Here is a 21,226-nt window from a genome sequence, read left to right on the forward strand (position 1 = left end):
ACGAGGAACTTGAAACTACTCACCTTCTCAACTGCTACAGTATATTATTATTAAAAACAGACTGTGCATGAATTCTGTCAAAACTTTGTGACATTCTGCACTGTGTAGTATTTTATGTCAAAAGGACACAATATTGCTTCACAAAAATACTGTTTAAAGCAGATACGTGTTCTTTTCTCTTACTTCATGGTGCATGTCAGTCATGGGCAGTGTTCTTGCTTCTGATTCCTAGGGCCATGGACTCAGAGACACAAACTCAAAGTTCCACTTGACACACTAATGCAAGTCTTCCAAAGTGTATACTTTTGGGAGTGCTTTCTTTAGGATGAAATAATAAAAGATGAAAAAGACCTCATTGCATTACTTGGAGGACGAAACAATTGGGTTTGCTGACCAACATCACCAAAACAATCTTTTATAAAGTGTTGCTTTTGGAACTTCTGTGTACTAACTCTAACTCCTGTGGTAGCTACAATCATAAATAGACTTCCAAAAGCATTTCGTGAAGTACCTGTGGTGAACTAGATATACCTGTCTGACTGCTCCTGTGGCTCCTCCCACAGACCCTGCTGACTGCTCCTGTGGCTCCTCCCACAGACCCCTGTATAAAGGCGACTGTGGGCTGCTGCTCTCCCTCATTTTCCCCAGGATGTAGTGTTGTTTATTCTTCCAGTCAATAAAAGCCGATATCTCGCTTCCTAAGTCTCAGCGTGAGTTATTGATGGTGCATCAGTACCCATGATGTGTTTTGGGAGCTTTGTAATAAATACTAATTTGTCTTGCTTTCCATTGTTTTATATACATGATGAGTTCAGAAGCAGAATCAGCTTTACTATCACTGGCATATGACATGAAATGTGTGGTTTTGTGGCAGCAGTACATTGCAATACATAATAAAAACTATAAATTACAATAAGTACTGTATATATAAAAATAAAATTAAGTAGTGCAATAAAAGGGGAAAATAGGGAGGTAATATTTAAGGGTTCATTGTCCATTCATAATCTGATAATAGAGGGGAAGAAGCCATTACTGAAATATTGAGAATACGTCTTCAGGCTTCTGTACCTCCTTTTTGATGGCAGCAATGAGAAGAGAGTATGGAAAGTGGCCAGTGAAGGAGTGGCGATTTGAGGCTTTGACTCGAGAGGCTTCGACAAGAAGAGGCTGAGGACGAGCTTCACTCCAAGTGAGGTAAGGCTGGGTAAGTTCCTTTCAAAGAAGAAAGTTTCAAAAGTGGGCAAGTATTGGGTAGGTCATGGCAGCTGAGATCGGCCCCGTGGTTTGTTCATCCTGCAGCATGTGGGAAATCAGGGATACTTCCGGTGTCCCTGATGACTATGTGTGCAGGAAGTGTGTCCAACTGCAGCTTCTGGCAAACCCCATTGAGCGTCTGAAGCTGCAATTTGATTCATACTGGAGCATCCGCGATGCTGAGAAAGTCGTGAATAGCACGTTCAGTGAGTTGGCCACATTGCAGGTAAAGGCTACACAGGCAGAAAGGGAAGGGGTGGCCACTAGACAGCGTAGCAGTAGGCAGGTAGTGCAGGAGTCCCCTGAGGTCATCTCCCTCCTAAACAGATATACTATTTTGGATACTGTTGGGGGAGATGTCTCATCAGGGGAAGGCAGCAGCAGCTGAGTTCATTGCACCATGGGCGGCTCTGCGGCACAGGAGGGAAGGAAAAGGAGTGGGGGAGCTATAGTGATAGGGGATTCGATTGTAAGGGGAATAGATAGGCGTTTCTGCGGCTGCAAATGAGACACCAGGATGGTATGTAGCCTCCCTGTGCAAGGGTCAAGGATGTCTCTGAGCGGCTGCAGGACATTCTGGAATGGGAGGGTGAACAGCCAGTGGTTGTGGTGCACATAGGTACCAACGATATAGGTAAAAAAATGGGATGAGGTCCTGCAAGGTGAATTTAGGGAGTTAGGAGATAAACTAAAAAGTAGGACCACAAAGGTAATAATCTCTGGATTACTACCAGTGCCACGTGCTAGTCAGAGTAGAAATAGGAGGCTATTTCAGATGAATACGTGGCTTGAAAAATGGTGCAAGGGGGAGGGATTCAAATTTCTGGGGCATTGGAACCAGTTCTGGGGGAGGTGGGACCGGTATAAACAGGACCGTCTGCACCTGGGCTGGACCGGAACCAATGTCCTAGGGGGAGCGTTTGCTACTGCTGTTCAGGAGGCTTTAACCTAATGTGGCAGGGGGATGGGAACAAGTGCAGAGAGACAGAGGGGTGCAAAATGAGGGTAGAAGCAAAAAGTAGTAAGGTGAAAAGTAAAAGTGGCAGGCAGGCAAATCCAGGGCAAAAAGCAAAAAGCGCCACTTTTCAACATAATTGTATAAGGGCTAAGAGTGTTGTAAAAACAAGCCTGAAGGCTTTGTGTGTCAATGCGAGGAGCATTTGTAACAAGGTGGATGAATTGAATGTGCAGATAGTTATTAATGAATATGATATAGTTGGGATCACAGAGACATGGCTCCAGGGTGACCAAGGATGGGAGCTCAACATCCAGGGATATTCAATATTCAGGAGGGATAGACAGGAAAGAAAAGGAGGTGGAGTATCATTGCTGGTTAGAGAGGAAATTAACGCAATTGAAAGGAAGGACATTAGCCTGGAGGATGTGGAATCGATATGGGTAGAGCTGCATAACACTAAGGGGCAGAAAACGCTGGTGGGAGTTGTGTACAGGCCACCTAACAGTAGTAGTAAGGTTGGGGATGGCATTAAACAGGAAATTAGAAATGCGTGTAATAAAGTTATAATGGGTGACTTCAATCTACATATAGATTGGGTGAACCAAATTGGTAAGGGTGCTGAGGAAGAGGATTTCTTGGAACGTATGCGGGATGGTTTTCTGAACCAACATGTCGAGGAACCAACCAGAGAGCAGGCCATTCTAGATTGGGTATTGAGCAATGAGGAAGGGTTAGTTAGCAATCTTGTCGTGTGAGGCCCCTTGGGTAAGAGTGACCATAATATGGTGGAATTCTTCATTAAGATGGAGAGTGACATAGTTAATTCAGAAACAAAGGTTCTGAACTTAAAGAAGGGTAACTTTGAAGGTATGAGACATGAATTAGCTAAGATAGACTGGCAAATGATACTTAAAGGGTTGACGGTGGATATACAATGGCAAGCATTTAAAGATCACATGGATGAACTACAACAATTGTTCATCCCAGTTTGGCAAAAGAATAAACCAGGGAAGGTAGTGCACCCGTGGCTGACAAGGGAAATTAGGGATAGTATCAAGTCCAAAGAAGAAACATATAAATTAGCAAAAAAAAGCGGCACACCTGAGGACTGGGAGAAATTCAGAGACCAGCAGAGGAGGACAAAGTGCTTAATTAGGAAAGGGGAAAAAGATTATGAGAGAAAGCTGGCAGGGAACATAAAAACTGACTATAAAAGCTTTATAGATACGTGAAAAGAAAAAGATTGGTCAAGACAAATGTAGGTCCTTTACAGTCAGAAACAGGTGAATTGATCATGGGGAACAAAGACATGGCAAACCAATTGAATAACTACTTTGGTTCTGTCTTCACTAAGGAGGACATAAATAATCTTCTGGAAATAGTAAGGGACCGAGGGTCTAGTGAGATGGAGGAACTGAGGGAAATACATGTTAGTAGGGAAGTGGTGTTAGGTAAATTGAAGGGATTAAAGGCAGATAAATCCCCAGGGCCAGATGGTCTGCATCCCAGGGTGCTACTTCCCAGGGAAGTAGCCAAAGAAATAGTGGATGCATTAGTGATAATTTTTCAAAACTCCTTAGATTCTGGATTAGTTCCTGAGGTTTGGAGGGTGGCTAATGTAACCCCACTTTTTAAAAAAGGAGGGAGAGAGAAACCGGGGAATTGTAGACCGGTTAGTCTGACATCGGTGGTGGGGAAAATGCTAGAGTCGGTTATCAAAGATGTGATAACAGCACATTTGGAAAGAGGTGAAATCATCGGACAAAGTCAGCATGGATTTGTGAAAGGAAAATCATGTCTGATGAATCTTGTAGAATTTTTTGAAGATGTAACTAGTAGAGTGGATATGGGAGAGCCAGTGGATGTGGTATATTTAGATTTTCAAAAAGCTTTTGACAAGGTCCCACACAGGAGATTAGTGTGCAAACTTAAAGCACACGGTATTGGGGGTATGGTATTGATGTGGATAGAGAATTGGCTGGCAGACAGGAAGCAAAGAGTGGGAGTAAACGGGACCTTTTCAGAATGGCAGGCAGTGACTAGTGGGGTACCGCAAGGCTCAGTGCTGGGACCCCAGTTGTTTACAATATATATTAATGATTCAGATGAGGGAATTAAATGCAGCATCTCCAAGTTTGCGGATGACATGAAGCTGGGCGGCGGTGTTAGCTGTGAGGAGGATGCTAAGAGGATGCAGGGTGACTTGGATAGGTTAGGTGAGTGGGCAAATTCATGGCAGATGCAATTTAATGTGGATAAATGTGAGGTTATTCACTTTGGTTGCAAGAACAAGAAAACAAATTATTATCTGAACGGTGGCCGATTAGGAAAAGGGGAGATGGAACGAGACCTGGGTGTCATTGTGTACCAGTCATTGAAGGTGGGCATGCAGGTACAGCAGGCGGTGAAAAAGACAAATGGTATGTTGGCATTCATAGCAAAGGATTTGAGTACAGGAGCAGGGAGGTTCTACTGCAGTTGTACAAGGCCTTGGTGAGACCGCACCTAGAATATTGTGTGCAGTTTTGGTCCCCTATGCAAGAAAGACATTCTTGCCATAGAGGGAGTACAGAGAAGGTTCACCAGATTGATTCCTGGGATGGCAGGACTTTCATATGAAGAAAGACTGGATCATCTAGGCTTATACTCACTGGAATTTAGAAGATTGAGGGGGGATCTTATAGAAACGTATAAAATTCTAAAGGAATTGGACAGGCTAGATGCAGGAAGATTGTTTCCGATGTTGGGGAAGTCCAGAACGAGGGGTCACAGTTTAAGGATAAAGGGGAAGCCTTTTAGGACCGAGATGAGGAAAAACTTCTTCACACAGAGAGTGGTGAATCTGTGGAATTCTCTGCCACAGGAAACAGTTGAGGCCGGTTCATTGGCTATATTTAAGAGGAAGTTAGATATGGCCCTTGTGGCTAAAGGGATCAGGGGGTATGGAGAGAAAGCAGGTACAGGGTTCTGAGTTGGATGATCAGCCATGATCATACTGAATGGCAGTGCAGGCTCGAAGGGCCGAATGGCCTATTCCTGCACCTATTTTCTATGTTTCTTTGTTTCTATGTCCTGGGTGGTAGAGGTCCTCAATGAAGGATGCTGCCTTTTGAAGATGTCCTTGATGCTTGGGAGGCTAGTGTGCATGATGGAGCTGGCTGAGTTTAGAACCTTCTGCAGTTTTATTCCGATCCTGTGCAGTGGCCCCTCCATACCAGATGGGGATGCACCAGTTATAATACTTTCCACGGTATACTTGTGGACATTTGCTGTGGTCTTTTGTGACATTTCAAGTCTCTTCCAAACTCCTAATGAAATATAGGTGCTATCATGCCTTGTTGTAATTGCAACAATATGTTGGGCCCAAGATAGATCTTCAAAGATATTGACACCCAGGAACTTGAAACTGCTCACCCTTTCCACTGCTGATCCCTCGATGAGGACTGGTGTGTGTTCCTTGGCTTCCTCTTTCTAAGGTCCACAATCAATTCTTTGAACTTACTGACGTTGACTGTAAGGTTGTTGTTTCGACACAACTTAACCAGCTGATAAATCTTGTTCTGTTACACCTCCTCATCACCCATCTGAAGTTCTGTGAACAATATATATGTCATTGGTAAATTTACAGATATAGACGGCATTTGAGCTGTGCCTAGCCTCAAAGTCAGGGGTGTAGAAAAAGTTAGAGCAGTGGGCTGAGCACATATCCTTGAAGTGCGCCAGTGTCGATTATCAGTGAGGAGATGTGATCCACGCAAACTGCGGTTCTCCCGGCGAGGAAATCAAGGATCCAGCTGCAGCGGGAGGAACAGTGGTCCAAGTTTTGAAGTTTGCTGACTTACTATGTTGAATGCTGAGCTGTAATCAATAAACAGCAGCCTGGCGTTGGTATTTTTATCATCCAGAAGATCCAAGACCAAGTAGAGAGCCAGTGAGATTGCATCTGCTGTAGATCTATTGTGGCGATAGGCAGACTGCAGTGGGTCCAGATCCTTGATAAGGCAGGAGTTGACTCTAGCCATGACCAACCTCTCAAAGCACTTCATCACGGAAGACGGTGAAGTGGGCAACAATTATTGATGCAGCTCATCCTGCTCTTTCTGCTCATTGGTATGATCGACACCTTTTTGAAGCAGGTAGGAACCTTCAATTGCAGCAGAGGGAGACCGAAGATGTCCTTGAACACTCCCACCAGTTAGCTGGCCTTACGGTGGTTCAGCCTCTTAAAAGATATTGTGATGTTGGCCTCTGAGAGAGAAATCGCAGGGTCACCAGATGCTGCAGCGATTCGCACAAGTCTAATCTTATTGTCCCTTTCAAAGCATGCATAAAAGGTGTTGAGCTCATCTGGGAGCGAAGCGTAACAACCATTCACGATCTTGATTTTGCTTTGTAGGAAGAAATGGCCTACTAACCCTGCCAGAGCCAACATGTATTCGATTCTATTTCTTACCTCAGTTGGAATTGTTTTTTCACCCTTAAAGTAGTCTTCCATAGGTCATATCTGGACTTCTTGTATCGTTCTGGACCACCAGCCTTGAATGCCACAGATCTTGCCCTCAACAGACGATGAAACTTCTATTTCATCCATGATTTTTGGTTTGGGTAAGTCCTCTATGCTCTCAAAGACACTCACTCACCCGTAGAGGTCTTGACGAAATTGGTGCCGACTGGGGTGTATTCATTAAGTCTTGAAAATGAATCTTTGAATATTGAGCAGTTCACTGACTCAAAGCAGCCCTGTAAGTACTCCTCCACATCCCTTTAACAGACCTTCTTGGTCCTCACCACTGGTGCTGTGGTCTTAAGTCTCTGTCTATACACTGGGAGTAGAAGTACAGCCAGGTGATTGGACTTTTCAAAGTGTGGGTGTGGGATGGCACCTTAAGTGTCCTTGATGGTGGTATAACAGTGCTCAAGTGTGTTAGCTCCTCTGATTCCACAGGTGGTCGTTGCTCAGAGACTTCTTCAAGCTGGCCTGGTTGAAATCTCCTACTATGATAGAGAAGGCATCAGGGTGTGCAGTTCCGTGGCTGCTGATCACGTTGCTCAGCTTCTCCTATTCTGCCCGACAGGGGCCTGAGGGGAAATGTACACCACTACCAGGATGATGGTGGAAAACTCCTTCAACAGATAAAATGGATGACATTTGATCGCTAGATATTCCAGGTCGGGTGAGCAGAATTAGGACAGAACCACAGTGTCTGTTCATCACAATGAGTTCATCATAAAGCATACCACACCTTCTCTTCCTCTAAAAGACTGAACTGTCTTGTCTTTGCAGAGAATGGGGAAGCCATTGGGCTGCAGCACTGCATCTGAAATTGGCGGTGTGAGCCATGTTTCCATGAAGTAGAGTACACAGCAGTCCCTGATGTTCCTCTGATATAGCAATCGTGCTCGGAGGCTTGAATTAAAGTTCATGGTAATCTTGAACTTGGGCTTAGAAAGTGAAAACACCCAAAAAAACATAACTGCCAAAATCTGCATTTGGGATACTTTTGTTGTTAATCCAAATAAATTTTCCAACATCATCTACCACACTGTCCAATATCAGGCAGATTATAAAACTCAGAGCTTGTTGGGTTTTGGAATTAATGTAGTGGACCCACCACTTTGTGCCTGTTATGATTAAAACACTTTTTACCATATGTGTGATCTGCATCTTTATATTCTTCTTATTTACAACATGTTTTGTGGTTTGTGGTGAGATCTGCACAACTAGTGATCTCATGGATTGATGTAGCACATGTATTGGTAAAATTGGTGTTCCTGAAGTACTGCCATCAATGGCTTATTGCCTGTTTACCTAATGCCTATTTGTTGGCTTTAGAGGGGTGGCATCGGCAGCCATGCCATTCAGCACATGGGCAAAGTTGGATTACTAACCTGCTAGACAACAGGTTAAATGTCTCCAACCATAAGTTAGGATAGCTGACACATGGAAGCTATCATAACTGGCACACTTAAAATAACAATTGCCTTATAACTTCTTCTTGACTTCCTGAGTTGCATATCTGCCATCTTAGACATTTCAGCCTTTTTCTTACCTTATGTGAGGTGAGGGCCTCTGTCAGTCAGAGTTGACCATGGATATTGCGTCCTCGCTGTCTAGATACGCAAGCCTGGGCAGTGCGATATGGAGAGCAAGCTGTTTCTCACATAGCAAGCTCCCCCTCTCCACACAACTGATGAACCCAAAGGAACGGCAGAGAGCGATACAGTTTGGTAGTGTGGCAGGAGTTGCCAGACAGCACTGAACTCAATGCAGGACTGCCTCAGGGACCTCAGCTTCAGATTTTTCCCTCGAGGTTTACTTCTGAAGCCTTCCCCATGAGTGGGCATAGGCGGAAGGCAGTGGAGGTTTGAGATCAGAGTTTTCCTTCTCCTAGACGAGCTGACAAGCCCCATCTCCCCGAAGTAACTGGTTTTAAGGTGCCAGTAACCTGCCTTTGAACCTTCTCCTGTCAGTGGAAAAGGTTATACCGGGCTTAATAGCTAAGCCACAGGAGCTGGACTTGGTTGTTAAATGCTATTTGAAGTGCAAGCCTTTAGGAGCATTTAATAGGTAGTGGGAGCCCATTACCACCTCTGGCTATAACAGCCTTAAGGAAATATGTATGATGCATGGTTTAAACATATATTTGTCTTTTTAAAGCAGTCTTTATGAATGTAACAGATCCAATATGCGAAGTGTTTACAATTCACATGAAATAAACTTCTTACCCTTTGATCGTAAACAGTAAAGTTTTCATATAGACTTGCAATGCAAAGGGCTCGCTTTATAAATTTATTGTAAGATTCTTCAGTCCACCATTTTTTCAGATTGCCATATTTATCATAATGACTTCCTGAAATCAAACATGCATCATGTCACATCTTTATAATGGCATTTTCCCATTTGGTTACCTGCAAGTTTCTCAGCAGAAGGAACTGGTTTTAGACATTAACAAAACATTCAGCACAACCCCTTCCATCATTTCCATTCCCCCAATGTAAAGTTCAAAGTTCATTTATCGTCAAAGTATGTCTATATTATACAACCTTGAGACTGCTCTCCTTACAGGCAGCCACTAAACAAAGAAACACAAAAGAACCCATAAAAAAGACCTTCAAACACCCAATGCGCAGAGAATGAGAAAAAGGCAAATTGTGCAAACAATAAGAGTGAGTAAATAGCAATTAGAACTAAAGTGAGTCCTCAGACACGAAGCCCAGAGCAGGCCCACAGCCTCAGCGTCAATTCAGTGCATAGTAGAGTAAACGCCGCGGAGCCCGCAGACATGAAAATCGGAGTGGCCGCAGCCTCAGTGCAGTGCAGAGTGAGTAAACATCGCGGTGTAGCAAGCAGAACCACCCTGACCCTCGTCTCTGGTCGCGACATCCTGCCTTTCCAATCTATCTGCGTTTTACTACTCCAATTGAAGTGCCTATTTGACATGTTATATTTTAACAAAAAAAATCCCAGCTGAAGTTCAAAAAATAGGAATTGGATCCAAAAATCATCCAGGAAACAGTTATATTTTCGCTGAGTTATATATGCCATTTCAAAATCGAATGAGTGTCAGACAATCTATGAAATGATGTGACATTTTTATGTTCACTGACTCAATGTACCAGATTACATAATTTTGTAGGTCAATAAAAGAGTAGTGCCTCATTAGTAACAGTTACTTTATTCTTTTTTGGCATACGAATAAATCATTTCTGCCAGCTTTATTTATTGCTACCAAGAGAAGCATCAGACCTTATTTCTGGTAGAGGAAGGATGCATATATATCAAATGGCATTGCTCACGGTCCTCCTCTACCAAATGACAAACCTGAAACTCAATTTATCTTACTAATTGTAGAAAATAATTATTTTTTTATTAATTAAATAAAATATGATTTCTTGTCTGAAACGCTCAATCCTATGAAATCGAATCTTTTGACGGCCTCCATGTTAGAACAATATATGATCCATCAGTACACACAGTAATGATCAGTAACTAGCTTTGGAATAAAGTTGTGTTCATAGATTGAGAACACATGGAACTGGAACTTCTGGTTTATATATGATTTGATGAAAAAAAATTTTTTAATTTGATCAGTTGATAAGTGAAGCAACAAGGTGAAAAAAACTACTGTTGCAAAGTCATTTCAAGTTAAAATTTATCAATCTTGTTATGAATTTTCAACTGATTTAGACGTCGCAAATTTTTTTGAGGGAGGTTCCAAATTTTGAACACCTTTTATCTGAACAAAGACCTTCTCTCTCTACATGAATGGTTCTAATTTTAATTTTCATCTCCTGTACCTGATGCTTATGTCAATTCCGTTTCCTTCCTTGGTTTCATAAACTTCTCCAAATATAAATTCATACATTTCACATTGGACAATGTCTCTTAATTTCTTCATTCTGTCATATCAAAGGTGTATTTATGGAAACTTGTATGGACCCAAGGTATGCTTGTTTTTTAGTGGGATATGTGGAATAGTCTTTTTTCAGTCCTATGCAAGACCACCCCTCTCATTTCTTTCTCTTGTGCATTGATGCTGATGTGATTTTCCATCATGTTAGTTTCAGTGATGACATTTTCCACACAGGTGACTCTGAAATATCTTCCTTCCACTTGAATTCTGTCTTCCCCTCTACCATATGGGCCAAAACTTGAATCATCTCTCATCTGTTCCCTGCACATATGGTCTCAACCCTCTCCTTCTAGACAGAGAAAGATAGAATTCTCTCAGTCCTCACCATCCCCAATAGCCTCAACATTCAACAAATCATTCATTACAGTTTCTCCCATCTCCAGAGGATTCCATTGATAGGCCCGTCTCATCTCCTCTCCCCAGTCAGCATCTTGTGACTCCCTGATCCACTCTTCCCTCCAGACACTCCCCACCTCACTTTCCTACATAACCATAGGAAAAGCAAGATCTGTTATTTCACCTCTTCCCTTTAGGATTAAGGAACTCAAACAGTTTGTCTAGGTGAAGCAGCCAATCACTTGCACTCATTTCAATTTAATGTACTGCATTCAGTGTTCGCAATGTGGCCTCCTCTACACCAGCTGAACCCTGATTTTCCAGACGTCCACCACTTTAATTTTAAAATGCATGCCTATTCTGACCCCTTTACCTATGACATCCTGCACTTTATCTACCATCTGAGTAGGATGTGACATTCTGGTTTTAGTATTAAATTCCCCAACATTAGTTCACTTGCTTTCTCCATGTGTATCAGAACAGACTATTGGTGATGGAAGTCATCCACCTCTCTCAGGCTTTCTCTGCCCATTAGTGTAACTTGACCTGCTGGACCTGCCCAATAGTCCCTCTATCAGAGATACAACATACTTCTTTATCTATCATTTCACTCTCTATCTGCCCCCTCCCCAAACCCTTATTCTGAATGTCCTCTTCAACTCACCTTGACAGCAATCCTGGTCTCCCCAGGATATTGTCTTTCCATATTCACTCCCACCTTCTCTGCAATTTAAAATTCCCCTTTTTATCTCTTTCCCAGTTCTGATGAAAGCTCTTTAGCCCAAAGCACTGTTCCTCCTTCTACAGATATTACCTGGCCTGAGCATTTCTAGTTTTTTTTCTGTTTTCATTTCAGGTTTCCAGAATCCTTTCTGCAAATCTATCATCACCTGTTTATTTATTAAGAGTCTTTGATAATCAGTTCTTGGTTGTTCAAATGCTCAGTCAGTCTCCCCAAATAACAGATTACAGTAACTGATCTGCAATTTGCTTTGTATGTATTGCTATGCTGGACCAATAATACTTCACTTTTTAAAATACTCTCACGTGGAATCACCCATTGATTAAAAATAAAGAAAAGTAAGGCGATTTCTTCATCACCTTCTCTGACATAAATTGAATCTACCTAGTTAGCAGTTGGCATGGTAGCAATGCCTTATAGGGGCAGCTGTAAGATTAGGGTTTAATTCTTGCCGCTGTCTGTAAGGAGTTTGCATGTTCACCCAGTGACCATGTGGGTTTCCTCTGGGTGCTCTGGTTTCCTCCCACATTCCAAAGATGCAGAGTTTGGGTTAGTGAGTTGTGGGCATGCTATGTTGGCAGCAGAAGCATGGCAACTCCTTCGGGGGTGGGGTGCCCAGAATAATTCTGGCTAATCTGATTTGATGCAAGTGACGCATTTCACTATGTTCTGATGTCCATGGGACAAGTAAAGTTAACCTTTAACTAAAGATCTTTAAAATTTTTCTTTATCTTTGGATGGACTGGGAAGGCCAAGATAAAGTAACTATACACTCAGATTAAACTAGTTTTCATTCACCATTAACATTTTTGTCTGTGCCAGTGATGTAGTGGAATCCACACCCAGACTTTGGGATGAGGGGTTCTGGGTTTGAATCCGGCTGGCTCCTTACACGAGTTCCAGCGTGCTGGGTTGAGTGCCAAGCTAGCAACTCGGCCTTGTAAAAAAGACGAATGCTAAAGAAATGGCAAAGTTGAGCCAAACGAGGCGTGGGAGGAACTTTACTTTTATTCATGTTTTGGTGTGCAAGTAACTTTTAATTTGATTTAGATCTCCACGATTTCATCAGCAGTACCCCAAGCGGTGACCATGTTTATCTGTAAGAACTTGACTAACTGCCATGAAGACATTAATGACAATATACTCTTTATCATTACAGCCTGTATATTACAAAAGAAGAGGAAATTACTTGATCCATTCACATGGCTCAGAAAAACAATGCAAGATGTTGCATGAGTCTGAAACTTACCCCAGTCATCATAACCATGGGTCAGCTCATGTCCTATAATAGTTCCAATACCTCCAAAATTTAGAGATCTGCAAATAGATTTTTTTGATATAAAGTAACTGTACATATTTTAGATCGTTATGAAAATTAATGTATATTTTATACATGAAATGTTTTGAAATTGTAGTACTTACTGAGGAAATTCAGGATCATAAAGTGGAGGCTGTAAGATTCCAGCAGGAAATACTGAGGAAGTAAATGCAAAGCATCATTTTTAACTGCACCAATCCTTTTATATCTTGATATTTCTGGTTCGTGTTAAGTTTTATGTAACTATACCCAAGAGTAGACAGAGTGCCCAGGATGAATACGCTCAAAGTGAAAGTAGTTTGGATAGTTAGTGATGAGGATGTTCTAATTCTAACCTGTACTGCCTTGGAGTAAATGCTTTGTTTTGCCAGGATGGAGTCACTGTAGGGTAAAGGTTAATTGATCAGAAAAATAACTGTTTAATGTTTCTGGAATTATGCCAATTTAGGATAAAAAAATTTAGCCAATACTCCAACAGACATGTATCTAGTAATAAAGAAATAGAAGCCTTAGCAATACAAGAAACAATCCTTACATTTACAAAAATTTCACTTTTTTTCTATTTTAAAATAAAAAGATTACAATTGGTAGAATACTGAAATAAGATGCTGGGAATACTCAGCAAGTCTGAGAGCGACTGTGGAAAAGAGAGAGAGCAACGTTTAAGGTCAAGACACTGTCACAGAATACAGAGATGGTGGAGAAGAGATGGGTCGGACAAAAGGAATCTCTCATCAGGTGAAGTAAGTGTTGCCCGTTACAATGGAGTCGTCTGTTAATATATCTTAGTGAGTAAAGTTAGAGAGGGAGAGAACACAAACATGTGAAAGCTGTGAAATACAGACCAGATATATAGGTGAAATCTGAAATCAAAAGGACAAGGCAGGTGGCAACTGTGGAGAAAGGAAAGTGAGTGAATATTCCAGATGGATAACCTTATTACAGAATTAGCCTGTTTTAATACAAGTGGAAAAAGTGGGTTACCTGATATTGTCAAATCAAATATTATCCCAGCAGCGGAAACATGCCCCAGACAGATTCTGTTCCTTAAACTTCTGTGGAACAGACCTGGATGCCAGCTTGAGATAGGCCAGAAAGGGGGTGGGATGGAGAATTAAAGTGACAGGCAAATGGTGTACTAGATGTCATCAATCTGCATTTGGGTTTTCCAGTGTAGGGAGAGCACACCATGGGCACCAAATGCAACACAACAGAATGGAAGAAGTGCAAGTGGATTGCTGCTTCACCTGTAAAGCGTGTTCAGGACTCTGGATGTTGGGTAGGGGCAGGTTTGAAAGAGCAGGTTTTGCATTTGCTTTTGCTGCAAAAGCATGGGAAAATGTTGTAAGAGAGTGGCCAGTGGAGATGGATGAGCAAACCGGGGAGTTGTAAAGGCAGTGGCCCCTTCTGAGTGCTCAGAAGGAGGGAGATGTGAGGATGTGTCCAGTGGTGGAACCAATTGTAAAGGATGATCAGCTGAATGCAGAAACTGTAGTGGAAGATGAGAAGGAGTGCAAATTTATCCTTGCTATTATTCTACTCTCCTCTCATCTGAGGAGTTTTTTTTAAAACAAAATATACTTTATTCAAAAATAAAATTATATACAATAACCATTCAAAGACTTTCAAGTCTTTACAGTTGGTACCATTACTGTCTTTACATTTTCAAAATTCAAAAGTTCAAAAGTTTTGCCACCCACGTGGCACTTTGTTCTTTCATATTTACATTCAGGGGTATACCCCCAACCCCCCACCCCTCAACTCCCACGGGAGAAGGACCCTAGACTGTGGTCCTTCCCCACCGGGCCCTTGCAGTGGCTGCACCGAGTTTGAGTGCGTCCCTCAGCACGTACTCCTGCAGCCGAGAATGTGCCAGTCGGCAGCATTCCCCCACGGACATCTCCGTGTGCTGGTAGACCATCAAGTTTCGGGCCGACCAAAGAGCGTCTTTGACCGAGTTGATGATCTGCCAGCAGCACCGGATGTTGGTCCCCGTGTGCGTCCCCGGGAACAGCCCGTAGATCAGAGAGCCCTCTGTTACGCAGCTGCTGGGGATGAACCTCAACACTGCCCCTTCCATCCTCCTCCACACCTTCTCCGCGAACCCACAGTGTGCAAAGAGGTGGGTCACCGACTCCTCCTCACTGCAGTTCTCCCGTGGGCAGAGGGGTGTGGAGACGACGTTCCGGGTGTACAGGAGGGATCAGACTGTGAGGGCCCCTCTCACCGCCAGCCAGGCGAGGTCTTGGTGCCTGTTGGTGAGGTCTGGCGATGAGGCATTTTGCCAGATGAACTGGACAGTCTGCTCAGGGAACCAGCCCACTGTGTCCATCTCGTCCTTCTCCTGCAGTGCCTGCAGGACCTTACGTGCTGACCACTGCCTGATGCCCCTGTGGTCAAAGGCGTTGACCTGAAAGAACTTCTCTACGAAGGACAGGTATGGCGGCAAAGACCAGCTGACAGGGGTGTTGCGCGGGAAAGGGGCCAGACCCATCCTTTGTAGCCAGGGCGACAGGTAGAACCTGGGCACATAGTGGTACTTGGTGCCCACATACCTGGGATCCACACACAACCTGATGCAGCCACACACGAAGCTGGCCATCAGGGTGGGGGCGACATTGGGGACGTTTTTGCCCCCGTTGTCCAGGGACTTGTGCATGGTGGGCCGTCTGACCCGCTCCATCTTGGATCCCCAGAGGAATCTGAAGACGGCTCGGGTGATTTCCGAGCTGAAGGAGCGAGGGACTGGCCACACCTGCGCCAAGTACAGCAGCCCTGAGAGCACCTCACACCTGATGACCAGGTTCTTGCCCGCTATCGATAGGGAGCGCCCTCCCCACAGTCCCAGTTTCTGTTTGACCTTGGCAGTCCGCTCCTGCCAGTTCTTGTTGCACACCTCGGCCCCTCCGAACCAGATCCCCAACACCCTCACGTGATCAGCCCTGATGGTGAAGAGGAGTTATGACAGAAGTGTGTGTCAGAAAAGAATGCAAGGTCGATTTCTGTAACAATAGTGAGTGAAGAGCTGTCAACCTAACCTGTCCAATCTTCTTATTATTTACTTGAGGAAGTGACAACCTTGTTTGACTGCAGTGCATACTTTGACTTTCACTAGGCATTTGATAAGCTCCCTTATAAAATTTGTTGATCATCTCAAAGCTGTGATATTTAAGAAATGTCAAGGTGTAGGGCATTTAAATGAATGGAATGGTTCAAATGGGAACAACCGGTTCTTATATGTGCTTGGAATTAACCGCTTCACGTTATGCGGATGAACTGCTCCTGAAGAATTGCTGTAGTGGAAGGATTTCAGTTAATAAAAAGATCGATCCAAGAATATGTAACAGTGATATGTATCCAGAGCAAATTGCAAAAAATAATGAAATGATTGATCTCGCAAAACAATAAAAACACTTGTGTAGATCAACCAGGAATATTGGCTCACAGAAGCAGTACAAATGAAATATTTATTCATTATTTATACAATGAAATATTGATTAGTTTTCACTCACCCATTTGATTTTGTGTAGACAAGTAATAAGCATTTAGAGTTTGAGGAGGAAGCAGCCATCTATAAACAAAGTTATACAGACATTATCACAATCCTGAACAGAACTATTTCAGCAAAGTTATGACCTTCAATAATGAATACAACACAGCAATTTATGATTGTAAATCCAGGCACCAGACATATGAGGAAAACATCTGGTTGATTGGCAGTTTCTATGCAGTAGTACAGCTAAGATCAATAGGATGCAAATATCCCTCCACTCCATTTCAGTTTCAGATAGCACCACCAGTCCAATATTATTGTAACTTTTAATGTATAATCTGGGAAAACAAATTAAATAAGCAGAACACTCACGCAGTCTTGTCCACTTGTTGGCGTATTTTTCTTACTGAGAGTTTAATGTTGTACCTTATGCTGTTAATCACATTTTTAAAATATGTCTTCTCATGGACTTCAAACTAAAACAAAAGAAGAAAAATTAGGATTTACATAAAAACATAAAATTTATATTTTATTTTTAAAGGCTCACATTTTAAAGAATATACAAAATATTTTTCTTCATTCCTCTAGTCTATTTTGTTAAACAACTATATAGAACAGAGAACAGTACAGCACAGGAACAGTCCTGATGAAGGGTCTCGGTCTGAAACGTCGACTGTACTCTTTTCCACAGATGATACCTGGCCTGCTGAGTTCCTCCAGCATTTTGTGCGTGTTGCACAGGAACAGTCCTTTCGGCCCACAATGCTGTGCTGAACTAAATAAATTAGTAATCAAGAGGCTAACTAATCTCTTCTGCCTATTCAAGGTTCATATCCTTCCATTTTCTTCACAGTCATGTGCCTTTCTAAACATCTAAAGAAGTTCCCAATGTATCTGCCTCTACTGCCACCCTAGGCCGTGCACTCCAAGCACCCACAACTCTGCGTAAAAAAAGCTTAACCCTCACATCGTCTTTGAAAGGACCCTGTCTCACATTAAATGCACATCCTTTGGTATTGGAAATTTCAACCCTGGGAAAAAGATACTGACTGTCCACTCTATTCATGACTCTGATAATCTTATAAATCTTTATCAGATCTCACCCACAGCCTCTTGCGACTCCAGTGAAAACAATCCAAGTTTGTTTAATGTCTCGTTATAGCACATGCCTTCTAATCTGGGCAACATCCTGGTAAACCTCTTCTATACTCTAACAAAAGCCTCAATATCCTTCCTATAATGGGGTGACCAGTGCTGTATGCAATACTCCAGATGTGGCCTAACCAGGGTTTTATAAAGTTGCAACATAATTTCCTTACTTTTTAAACTCAGGCCCACAATTAATAAAGATAAGTATGCTATTTGCCTTCTTAACCACCCTATCAACCTGTGTAGCCACTTTCAGAGAGCTATGAACTTGGACCCCAAGATCCCTCTGTTCATCAACTGTTTAGGGTCTTGTACTGTCTCTTTAAATTTGTCCTACCAAGGTTCACCACTTTGCATTTGGCTGGGTTAAACTCCATCTGCCATTTCTCCATCCATATTTGCAACTGATCAACTGTATATCCTATTGTATTCTTTGCCAGTCTATCACACAATTCACAACACCACCGATATTCATTTCTTCTGCAAACTTACTAACACCCCCCCCCCCCCATCTACATTCTCATCCAGGTCATTTACATACATCACAAACAACAGAGGGGTCCCAGTAAAAATCCCTGTGAAACATCACTAATCATGATTCTCTCAGTAGCCAAAGGTATATCCCATCAGGCTCTGGGACATATCCACCTTAATGCTCTTTAAGAGACCCAACACTAACTCTTCCTTTACCCCAAAATGCCCAGGCATATTAATATCCCTGTTACGTCCGTGGCCCCCTCCTTTTTGAGAATCGCAAGATCACTATTAAGTCAGTTCAGGAGACCCAGGAAATGAGAGAAAGACATGCAGAATCCACAAAGAGTTTGGAATGTGTCCTGGCCTCCGAAAGGCGGAACCGTGGATAACGGCTATTGTCTCTTGGAGACGGGATTGCTTATTGAATACTGTACAATGCATCGAAGCCCCCAGGCAATGAACCGAGGAGGGGTTGGTGGAGGATTGCATCATCCCAACCTGATTGACATCTGAGACCCTGTGAGTCAGGATAAAAGAGGGTCTGGGGAACAGCCCCTTCAGACGCACCAGAAGAAACGCTAGCAATCCCGTAATAGCAAAAGCCGTTTCCATTTGCCCCGGAATCGGTGTCCTTTACCACGGAAAAACGGTTTTTAGCTAACAACGGGGAAATCAACTCCCAACAACTCTCGAAGGATTGACATCATAAAAGGAACGGGCAAGTTTTAACTCGTCTTTCTCTCCAACCAAAGAGCTACAGCTTGAATGAACTACAGTGACTTTTATATTTCCATCGGACAATACATTATCCCCTAGACAACGAAAGAGCTATTCCTTATTGATTATTATTATACCCGCGCTTTTAGATTTAGTATTGACGACGTATATTATCTGTATGTTTGCATTGATATTATTTTTGTGTATTTTTATCAATAAATACTGTTAAAATAGTACCATCAGACTTCAACGGACCTCTCTAACTTTGCTGGTAAGTGACCCAGTTACGGGGTACGTAACATCCCTAATGCTGATCTCTCCATGTCCTTGTCCTTCATAAATACTGATGCAAAATAGAATGCAGGGTGACTCGAACAGGTTGGGTAAGTGGGCAGATGCATGGCAGATGCAGCTTAATGTGGATAAATGTGAGGTTATCCACTTTGGTGGCAAGAACAGGAAGGCAGATTACTATCTGAATGGTGTCAAGTTAGGAAAAGGGGAAGTACAATGAGATCTATGTGTTCTTGTTCATCAGTCACTGAAAGTAAGCATGCAGGTACAGCAGGCAGTGAAGAAAGCTAATGGCATGCTGGCCTTCATAACAAGGGGAGTTTAGTATAGGAGCAAAGAGGTCTTTCTGCAGTTGTACAGGGCCCTGTTGAGACCACACCTGGAGTATTGTGTTCAGTTTTGGTCTCCAAATTTGAGGAAGAACATTCTTGCTATTGAGGGAGTGCAGCGTAGGTTCAAGAGGTTAATTCCCGGGATGGCGGGACTGTCATATGTTGAAAGATTGGAACGGCTGGGCTTGTATACACTGGAATTTAGAAGGATGACAGGGGATCTGATTGAAACATATAAGATTATTAAGGGATTGGACACGCTAGAGGCAGGAAACATGTTCCCGATGTTGGGGGAGTCCAGAACCAAAGGCTACAGTTTAAGAATAAGGGATAGGCCATTTAGAACGGAGTTCGGGAAAAACTTTTTCACCCAGAGAGCTGTGGATCTATGGAATGCTCTGCCTCAGAAGGCAGTGGAGGCCAATTCTCTGGATGCTTTCAAGGAAGAATTAGATAGAGCTCTTAAAGATAGCGGAGTCAAGGGAGTTGGGGAGAAGGCAGGAACGGGGTACTGATTGTGGATGATCAGCCATAATCGCATTGAATGGCGGTGTTGGCTCGAAGGGCCGAATGGCCTACTCCTGCACCTATTGTCTATTGTCCATTGTCTATAAAATACTCATTAAGGACCTCATCCACATCCTCTGCATCCAAGCAAATGTTCCCCCCTTTATTCCTGAGTAGCTCTACCCTCTCCCTAGTTATCCTCTTCCTATTGATGTATGTGTAGAATTCCTTGGGATTCTCTTTATTCCTACTTGCCCAAGACTTTTCAGGGCCCATCCTGGCTTTCCTGATTCCCTTCTTTTGTTCTTTTCTGGCATCCTTATAATTCTCAAGGGCTCTGATTCTAGCCTCCTAAGCTTTACATACTTTTCCTTTCTTTTGACTAAATTCATCACTTTACGACATCCACGGTTTTCTTACTGTGCCATCCTTGTCCTTCTGACTGGAACATACCTGTGCTGTGCCCTGTGCAGTAGGCCTTTAAACACCCTCCACATGTTGGATCTGGACTTGCCCAAAAACAACTGTTCTCAATTAGCTCTCCCTAGCTCCAGCCCAATGCTCTTGTCCTACTCCAATTTAATATTCCCCTGCAAGGTTCATACTTCTCCTGAAGTCTTAGGGTAGCTGTAGATAAGGATTTGTGGTCACTGTTTCCTAAATGCTCAGCCATTGAAACGTCAGTCACAGGTCTGGTACAGCCCCTTCTCTTGTTGGATTATCATTATATTGATTTATGAAACTGTCCTGGATGCTCCTAAAAAATTCTGCTTGATCTAAACCTCTTGCACTCAGATGGTCCCAGTAAGTTTCCCATGACAGCATCTTTCATTAATCTGCCTGCATACGTGTTCTTAATGTCCTCAAGGGTCAGTAGTACAATTGCACCCTTCCTAAACCTGAGTTCCACCCACACAGTCTCAGTGGACTGTGTTATGTCCCTCTGAGTGCAGCTGTGGTATTGCCCTTGATCAGTAGTGTAACTCTCCCATCTCTTGTGCCTCCCCCTCTATCTTTTCTAAAGCATCTAAACTCTGGGACATTAAGTATCCATTCCTGTCCCTCTCTCAACCACATCTCTGAAGTGGCCACAATATCATAGTTCCATGTTCTAAGTTCATTAACCTTACACAATACTCTGACCATTAATATACATACACTTCGATCTATCAGTTCTATAATATCCATTAATTTGCTCCTGCCTGTTTTTACTGGCTTCGACATTTACCTTCCTC

The 21,226-nt window shown here is 42.8% G+C and overlaps 1 protein-coding gene across 1 annotated transcript in view; it reads right to left on the reverse strand.

Annotated features, from left to right (window-relative positions):
- The window catches only part of ecel1 (endothelin converting enzyme-like 1), a 129,306-nt gene that overhangs the window by 20,836 nt on the left and 87,244 nt on the right, over positions 1-21,226 (reverse strand). Inside the window, exons 9-13 of the mRNA XM_073041190.1 lie at positions 16,888-16,991; positions 16,535-16,593; positions 13,127-13,178; positions 12,954-13,021; positions 8,939-9,063 (exon numbers count right to left, since the gene is read on the reverse strand). Of these exons, the coding sequence (XP_072897291.1) occupies positions 8,939-9,063; positions 12,954-13,021; positions 13,127-13,178; positions 16,535-16,593; positions 16,888-16,991 (408 nt within the window). The remainder of the gene's footprint in view (positions 1-8,938; positions 9,064-12,953; positions 13,022-13,126; positions 13,179-16,534; positions 16,594-16,887; positions 16,992-21,226) is intronic.

This window comes from Hemitrygon akajei, chromosome 3 (assembly GCF_048418815.1).
Source record: "Hemitrygon akajei chromosome 3, sHemAka1.3, whole genome shotgun sequence".
Lineage (NCBI taxonomy): Eukaryota > Metazoa > Chordata > Chondrichthyes > Myliobatiformes > Dasyatidae > Hemitrygon > Hemitrygon akajei.